Source organism: Talpa occidentalis, unplaced genomic scaffold, assembly GCF_014898055.3.
Source record: "Talpa occidentalis isolate TD23 unplaced genomic scaffold, MPIMG_talOcc4v2.1 talOcc4.4, whole genome shotgun sequence".
NCBI lineage: Eukaryota > Metazoa > Chordata > Mammalia > Eulipotyphla > Talpidae > Talpa > Talpa occidentalis.
The window spans coordinates 4,682,836-4,691,410 of record NW_023604295.1 but is presented as its reverse complement, the minus strand read 5'-3'; the positions used below and the strand labels follow the sequence as shown (position 1 = coordinate 4,691,410).

Below are 8,575 nucleotides of genomic sequence, written 5' to 3'. Positions count from 1 at the left end.
CCGGCGCGCTGCGCTCCCGCAACCGGGGTTTGGAGGCGCCGTTTCGGCTGAGCCGGGCCGAGCGCCGGTCGGGAGCCCGCAAAGCCCGAAACAGCCGGGCCGGGGGAGGGCGCGGGAGGCGGCGCAGGGCGCTCGGTTCTCCGCTCCCTGCTCTGGGGTGCCCGGCTGGTTCCTGAGCACGGGTCCGCGCGCCGAGTGCTCCGTGCGCCCCGGCGGGATCCTCTCCCCCCACCCAGGCCCGCGGATGCCCGTGTGCTTTGGGAGGGGCTCCCCGGGGTCCCTGAGCACCTTCTCAGGACAGGGGTGAAAGCAGCAGGGGCTGGAGACTGGGAAGGAGCAGGCAGAGGAGAGGCGACCCTCTCCCCACCTCGGCAAAATTGGGAGAAATGTGGCCGCCGGTTGCCCAAACCAGGAGCGGCTTCGGGTGTTTCTGTCTGTTCCCTGGGGTGGCTCGGGAGCCTTGCTAACAGCTATAGTTCATTCCCAGGGCCCCTAACTGTTCTCATTCCCCTAAATGCGTGGGGAGGGGCCTCCGTCTGCTCCATCCCTTGGAGCCTTGGTCAGCTCTGGGGATCCCAATGCCGGGGGCCTGAGCTGTGCTGGGCAACCCCGTCTCCCCGGAGGCCCGCCGGTGCTTTTCCGAACAGAGAGAGCCGTGTTTCCAGGAGGCCACGAAGGCCCTTCCAGCAGGCCTGGGGTTGGGGGGCACCTCCATCTCTTGCCAAAGGCCCCTGGAGTCGGGGGGCACCAGCCGAGGGCAGGACACTGGAGCTTGGGGGTCCCGCGTCCTGTGCGGGGAGGCAGGCCTGCCCCAGCCTGCGGGGGAACCAGCTCCTCAGACACCAGCCAGCCCGAAAGCAGATACTTCCTCCACCAGCGTCCCTCTGGCGAAATAATTTATTAAACATAAAACAAAAAGAAACGAGCCCTCCCTCTGGGGGAGAGAGGCGGCGGGCAAGCGCGCTCTGTCCTCTCTCCTCCCTGGGGGGATGAAGAAAAGTGGGTGACCTCTCCCCGACAGTACCCAAGGAAGGGAGGGGAAGTTCGAGGTGTTTTCCCGGACAACTCAGACTAAAAGCGTCTCCCGGCCAGGAAACACTTTATAAGTTTGCTGGAGCAAGAGTCTCCGGCCCCAGCCACGGCGCTGATAATTGCCTGCGCGCACAAAGACTTGTACAGCGAAGTTTTGAATCCGCGCAGTCCTGGATTTTCTAGGGCCTCCTCGCGCCAGGGGCTGAAGTTCTTACAACACCCTCCAGAGGTTCGAAACCGCATCCAAGGCCAGAGCTGGGGGGCATCTGCCACCCCCGCCGGATCCCGCGCGCGCGCGCGCGCCGCTGCCGCCGGGCCGGCCTCAGGTAGGCGCCCGGCGCGGCCGGGGCAAGAACAGTTGTGGGGCTTCTGAAGCGGAAAATCCGGGCAGATGTGGGCCCGCCCCCTTCCTCCCGAGCCTCAATTTCTTCCAGATCAGTATCCCAGTGGAAAATTTCTCAGAGGTGGGGGGTAGGTGCCGGCGCGGCCCTGCGCCTCCGTTTGCCACCGAGCACTGGCCCAGGACCGACTGGAGCTGGACGCAGCCCGCACCGGTCGGAAGTCCGCGGTCTCCAAGCTCCAACCACTTCTCCCAGAGTCTCTTCCACCCCGGCTTCCTTTCCAGACTCTTCTGGGCCACAGGGTGGAGGGGGTGGGAGTGGGGGGGAGCTGGATACAAGGCTGTGGGGGTCATTCACTGGGTCTAGGACCCTGGGGCGCGCAAAGCTGGTCTCGAGGCTCTGGGCGAGGCGCTGGGGTTTAGGCCCAAAGCACAGGCCAGGAGCCACTCCCCACGCTGGGCGCGAGGGGCAGCAGCAGGTGCCCCGGCCCCAGGCACCAGCGAAACTCCAGATCAGTCCTAAGAGCGTGTTTAGTGGGTGCTGGCCTAGGTGTCTGGGCCCGGGACCCCAGGTTCTCGCTCAGGCAGGGAGTCCCTGCGATGGTCCCAGCCAGGCGGGGTACCCCGCGCGCGCCACACAGACGGCCCTGCTCTTCCCACCCGCGCAACCTGGAGGGTCTGGCCGCAGCCCCCGAGTACTTAGGGGTGCAGCGAGACAGCCCTGGCCCATCGCTGTGCGCGCGCGCGCCTGTGCGGTCCATGAATGGGGGGGGGGTGTCTGCGGAGGGGGAACGGCAGGCTTTAGACAGGAAGGCACCCCGCACCCACACTCCTGCGAGCCTTCAAACACTCCCCCACGCTGCCTGTCAAACTCAGCTCGATTCTGTCTCCCGATCGCCGAGCGCAGCGGCTGCCACGAGCGCCAGGGCGCGAGCTCTCCATTTCCTGTTCCCGTAAAATCCGGGAAATTTGGTTTGAGGAAAGTTTCTGTTCTGGTTGCTTGTCGGGCTTCTCCCGCTCCCACTTAGCCATGTTCCTGCGATCTGCGTAATCCCCCTCAAGCCGGGGAGGAATTCTCCCGGGCCCATAACAGACTCGGAAACCACGCGGGCGAGGGAAGCGTTAAATCCCGCCGAAGCCGGGAGGTGCCCGGGCTCCCTCCAGGGCGGGCCGCACAGGCTGCGGCGGGGCGCCGCGGGCAGGCCCCTTCCCCCCGGAGCCTCGGCGCTGGGAAGCCCCGAAACAACGGCCGGCTCCGCCCGGCGCGGGCTCCCCACGGGCGGCGGCCCCGCGCCCCGCGCCCGGCAGGCTCCCCCGCGCGGGTGGGCGCGGCGCGGCGGGGTGTGCAGTGCGCGCTGCTGCGGGCCGGGGAGCGCTGCTGGGTCTGAAACCCCGAGGAAAGGGCCGGCGAGGGTGGGGCCCCACCAGCTCCTGAGCCCGCGCGGCTTGGTGACCCCGGAACCCCAGCTCTTGGAGCCAAAGCCGTGGCCCCGGGGTCGGCGGGACGCCTGGGCTGGCTGGGCCGAGCGGGGCTCTGCGCGCGCTGCCCCGCCCACCGAGGGAGCCCCGACGCCCCCGACGCCCTCGAACTTCTGACCCTAGAAGGGGCCCCGGAAAAGGGCAGGAGCGCCGGCTGCGCGCGGGGCCCGGGGCAAGAGGGGTGCGGGCCCGGGTCCTGCACCTCCGCGAGCGAGCACAGCTGTCGCCCCCTCCCGCGCCGGGGGGGACTCTGGCGGCGTCAGCACCGAGATTCTAAGGCTCGACCGCTCCGGGGGCTCCCCGGACCCTCCCCCGACCTCCAGGTTAGGCCCCGCGGCCCCGGGACCTGCGGCGCGCGCCCGAGGGCCCCCCGGACCCGGCGCCCCGCGTTCTCTGTGGCCGCCCCTGACCCCGGCGCGGGGCAACTGCGGTCCCCACGGCCCACGCGCCCGCGGCGCGGCCGAAGGGAGCCGGCTTGTGCCACCGCCGGTGTCGGGACGCGAACAGGACGCCGCCCCCCGGGCTGCAGGCGCCCGGCGGAGACGGGGATTTTTTGCGGCTGGGCGAGACCCCGAGAGAGGGCTGCGGGGCACCCCGAGACCCGTCTCCAGCCGCGCCCCCCTGTTCCGCCGACCTCAGGCCGCGCCACCTCGGCCTCCACCAAAGCGCGCCCGCGCCCCCGGCGTGGCGGCCTCGCCCAGACCCGCCCGCCACGGCCGCGACTCTCCCGAACTCCGCTGCGCGGGGTCGGGCTGCTGCGCTCCCCGCCCCCCCCACCCCGGGGACCCGCGCGTCCCGGCGGCCCCCGCCCCCCCCAGCACCCCACACCCCCACCCCGGGCCGCGCCGCGCGCCCTTCACTGCGGCGTCCAGAGGCGGGACGGGCAGAGGGTCACCTCCGAGCCGCGCGCGCCGTCCCCAGGACGCGGGGGGCCTCGTCCCCTCGGCCCCCCAGCCCCTCGCGCCCCCGGACCCGCGCAGAGGGGCGAGAGAGGGCGCGGGAGCTCCGCGGGCCCCGGGGGTTCCGCGCCCGCCCGAGCGCGCAGGGCCGGCGGGCCTCGCCCGCGGGAAAGTGGGGGCGTCGCGGAGGGGCCTTGGCACCCCCTCCCCGCCGCGCCGCCGCCCCGCGCCGCGGACACTCACCGCGCCTTGCCCCGGGAGCGCGCGGGGCTCCGGCCCGAGTCCCCGGAGGCGGCGGCGCGCTCAGCGCCGGGCCGCGGGGTCCGCAGGGGAGTCCGGCCCCCCCCCCGCCCCCCGCCCGCCCGCCCCTCCCTCCGCGCGGCCGGCGCTCCGCCCGAAGGCGGGTCCGCCATAAACAAACGCGGCGCGGGCGCACGTGGAGCGCGGAGCGGCGGCGCCTCGGCACAGAGCGCGGGCCGCGGCACCGGAGCCGCCGGAGGCAGGAGCGCCCGGCCCGGCCCCGCGCCACCCTCCGCCCGCGCGCCCCATGGCTCCGCGGCCGCCGCGGTCCTCGCAGCCCCCCCGCCCGGAGGGGCCCCGCGCCCGCGGGCAGCCGCGCTCGGCCACGGACTGAGCGGCGCGGCCGCGGCGCCGAGGCGGAGGGACCCGAGCCGCGCACAGCCCGGGCCGCGCAGCCGGCGCCCGGCCGAGCTCGGGGACCCCGCGGGGGAGGCCCTCGGCGCCCGGGCCGGCCCGGCACCTGCCCGCGCCCCGCCTGGCCCCGGCGCCCGCGCCCCTCCGCGCCGCTGCCCGAGCGGGCGCCCGGGCCAGGACGCGCCGGGGTAATATGCCCGCAGCCGAGGCGCGATGAAGGAGAAATCCAAGAATGCGGCCAAGACCAGGAGGGAGAAGGAAAATGGCGAGTTTTACGAGCTGGCCAAGCTGCTCCCGCTGCCCTCGGCCATCACCTCGCAGCTGGACAAGGCGTCCATCATCCGGCTCACCACGAGCTACCTGAAGATGCGCGCCGTCTTCCCCGAAGGTGAGGCCCGGGCGGGCAGCGGGGCGGCCGGGGCCGCCTCCTCGGGTCCGCTCCCGGGGGTCCCGCGAGGGCCGCGCCGGGCTTCGGCTGCCGCTGGGCGCGGCGGGGCTCGGCGGCCCGGGCGACACTCTCACCTCTTTTTTCCAGAAGGGAAGCGTGGAGCGCGCGCGCGCGCACACACACACACACACACACACACACACACACACACACACACACACACACACACACACACACACACACGCACGGGTGGAAGGTGCTCGCTGCTCCCGGCGGGGAGTGAATTACTCTGAGGCCCAGGCCGTGCAGGCCCCGCAGCCGAGCAGCACGGAGGGTGATCCAGGCCTCGGCCTCTCGGGCACCTCTTTTCTGCTCCCCGCCTTGGGCTCTGCGGTGCAGGGGGTGGGGGCAGGAGAGCCGAGCGCCCCCGCAAGGGAGAGAGGGACAGAGGGTGATGATCAGTTTGCACACTGCAGGCAGGCCTTTCGGGGCTGGAGTGATAACCCCCAGGGGCAGGTGCCCTGGCGAACGAGGGCCCCCAGGACCTACAGGTGCAGCAGAAGCGGTGGCACATTAGGCAGGGCCCCTGCCAGCCAGCACGCAGCCTGTCGCTGGCTGTGGCCTCCGCCGGGCCGCAGCTCTGGGCAGCAGACTGCGGGAGGCCCTGCGTCGCTTTGTCGCTGCGTGTGTGTCCCCTGCCTCTGAAGCCCTCTTCACCCTGCGTCTGTCCCCGGCTGGAGTTGCCACGGCCAGTGGGGGAGAGTCTGAGACTTGGCTGGGTTGCTCTGTGCCAGGAAGGGGGCCCTAAGAACGCCTGGTAGAGACACCACTCAAGTTTATGCCTCGGATCCCCATAAGCTGGCGTGGGAGTCGGGAGACAGCCATCCTGGGGCGCTGGAGTGTGGCTGCAGTGCTGGGGGCAGGTGTCCTGGGTGGCAGGGTGTCTGCAGCCGGGGGTGACCCAAAACAGTAAGTCCAGACTTTTGCACTGGAGGCTCCAAGTCTGTTGCCTGTCATGCGTCTGGACCATTTAACGCTCCCTCGGTGGTGGAGCACGGAGATCCTGTCGGGTCAGGCTCTGCAGCGCAGCTAGCAGGGGAGCCAGGCCCGAGCCCCACGAGCCAGAGGCCGGAAGCAGTGGCCTAGCCTCCCGCCGCCTCCCAGCCAGGCAGTGCGGCCTTCTCCTCCCCGACGGGGCACTCGCTAGTCTGAGCAGGCCCAGCGCAAGTTCTTTGCCTTTCTGTCCATTTGGGATTGACCAAGGAACCCGCCCCCCTTCCAACCCTTTCTACAGGGATATCTTTGCCCTGTGGCGGCTATTTGTCCCCCCAAAAGCGATCCCTCCTCCGGAGTAGAGAGGATTTCTCTCGGATTTGTTTCGGTGAAATTGAAAGCGAATGAAGCTTTGAAGGGCGGCTCTCCGTGCCACCCGGATGGAGCGGCGCGAGCCGGCGTCCCGGGTTGCTGGGCTTCAGCCCGCCTGCTACAAAGCCAGGGTAGAACGGGGACCAGCCCCGGGCCGCTTCTCCCACCCTCCCTGCCCTGACTGGAAATAAAAACCTAGGAAGAAATGATCAGAGATGAAATGACTTGTTACTGATGATTTCAAGTAAGTTCGAAAGGAAGGTCTGGAGAAAGAGCATAATTAGAAGCCTTTGTCGTTGGGGGGATTTCCAGGAAAGCCTGCTAGAAATCCGGAAGTTGGCGTCGGCCGTGGTTAAGCTGGGCTTGTGCGTTCTCACTCTGGGGAGTGAGTTTCCATGCATTTGGACCCAGAATTGCTTGGCTCTGAGCTCTTTGCAAAGAGTGGACTGCCTGGGGGCCTGGGTCTTGAACACGACGGGGGAGCTCTGCTTTGTTGGGTGGTGGCCTGCGAGAGGGGTGGCCCGAATGTCTTCTGGGAGGTTCCAGCGGGCTGCAACTCAGGAGGTGTTGCAGGGAAGCGGTTTGTTCCTACATTTTTGGAAATGGCCCTGAACCTGGGGCTCCCGCGGAGCGGAGGCGATGGTCTGGTCCACAGCTCTTCCACAGAGCTGGAGCGGGGAGCAGAGGCATTAGCCTGGAGGAGTTTCTGGCAGCCTCCAAATTCTTCCCGGAGCTCAGAGGTACCCCAGCCCCCGCAGATATGGGCAGCCACTCAGCCCCCCTCAATCACAGCTACCCCAGGCAGTCCACAGCCCAGGGCCCGGGGCTGAGGGGAAGATGCAGTTAAAAAGCCCTTAGTTATGCAAAACATTTGCTGGCCTGAGTAGCTTCAGGTCGGCGCGGTTGGAAGCAACACCGAATTGCTCTGCTCTGCTCTCGGGTGTGTGGGTCTGAGCCCGGGATGTGGCTTGGGATTGGGTGGGGCTTCAGGGCCGACGGAGTCAGTCCAGGCGTCGGGGGGCTTTAGGGCCAAGGCTGCCCTTGGCTGCAGCTTGAGTTCCTGACCTCTTCCAGCTCCTGGCTGCAAACAGAACAATGCTGAGCAGAGCTCATGTGCCAAGTGCGGCCTCGCTGTTCGGTAGCCCAGAGCAAGCAGGATTCCTGGGTAAAGAAGGAGCTAGAAGCCAAGTTAGGACTCTGGGAGTAAAGAGCGCAGCCCCACGGAACTGCAGGAATCCGCAGACGGTTGCTGCACACCTGAAGACTTGCAGGCCAGCGAGGGGAGGCCTCCCCAAGGCCCGCGTCAAGGGCCCAGGCCCCTGGACTGCCTGTCCCCCAGCACAGGTCAGGCCCTGGCCTCTGCTCCTTTCATCCCGAGAGCTCGGAAGAGGTCCCTGCCAGGGCTAGTCCCAGGCTTGGGGGTGCTGGCAATTTTTACAGCAGCGTAAAGGCTCTGCACCGTAAAGCTGCCCCGCAGGAGCTCAGTCTCCTTGTCTGTAAAATGGACCCATTAGTAAGTCCATTGTAGGGGGTCCCTGTGTGGGGCACCAGCCTGTGCAGGTGCAGAAGGAACCCGCTCTTCCTCCACCCTCCTTGGAGTGCTCCCCTGCCGGATGGGGCCCCCACAGTGGCCTGCCTTGTGGGGCTTGCTCCCTCAGCTGTGTTCAGGTTTGGGTTATTCCCCCATTTCCTCCCCTCTTCACAGGGAAACTAATAAGCGGGAAACTAATAAACTAATAAGATGGGGGAGGGACGAGAGCAGGGGGCAAGGCTGGCTTTGGAGGTGAAAAATCAGTGCGCTGGCTCTTCCGTCCGGTGGCTGGGAGGATGGGCTGGGCAGCTCAGGCGAGCTCTGGGCCTGGTCAGCCAACTGCATTGCAGAGTGGCCGGCCTTGCTGGGAAGGACCCTCAGGGCGGTTCCACCATCCCGCGGCCCACGCCGGTCCTCATTAGGCCAGGTCTGGTGCTGAGGACCCAGCACAGGATTGGTCTGAGACGTTCATCACCACCTTTTACTTAAAAGAAGCAATAATGTCACTCTCACTCAGAAGGGCGCTTGGAGGCCGGAATTATTCCAGTGTTAGGATTAGCCTGGGTTCAGATTCAGACAGCCCTTCCCCCCAAACACAAACCCCTTGGGTTAGAGGGTTTGGTGAGGACACGCACACCCTAAAGTGGAGTAGGGGTCCCAGAGCCCAGGCCTTTCTCTGCTGCCCCCTGAAGTAATGTAGATTTTTAAAAATTTGACTTCTATTTAGAATAATGTGCCTTTACCACCCTCTCTCCACCGCCTCCCGGAAGCCCTCCAGACTACACACTGGTCCAGAAGGGAAAGCTCACACTCTGGGAGCAGAAACCGGAAGGTGGTGAAGGGAATCAAGTGATGGGGCCCCAGGAGGCTGGAGGAAAGGAACTGCA

General features: G+C 67.7%; 1 protein-coding gene across 2 annotated transcripts in view; it reads left to right on the top strand.

Annotated features, from left to right (window-relative positions):
• The first annotated feature begins 263 nt into the window (after positions 1–263).
• The window catches only part of SIM2 (SIM bHLH transcription factor 2), a 46,317-nt gene continuing 38,005 nt past the window's right edge, over positions 264–8,575 (top strand). Inside the window, exons 1-3 of one of the 2 annotated variants that reach the window (XM_037524486.1) lie at positions 264–276; positions 2,511–2,517; positions 4,582–4,792. In XM_037524486.1, the coding sequence (XP_037380383.1) occupies positions 4,618–4,792 (175 nt within the window). In that variant the 5' untranslated portion in view covers positions 264–276; positions 2,511–2,517; positions 4,582–4,617. Of the gene's footprint in view, positions 277–2,510; positions 2,518–4,437; positions 4,793–8,575 lie in introns of those variants that run through there. The other variant, XM_037524487.1, reaches the window with a different exon arrangement.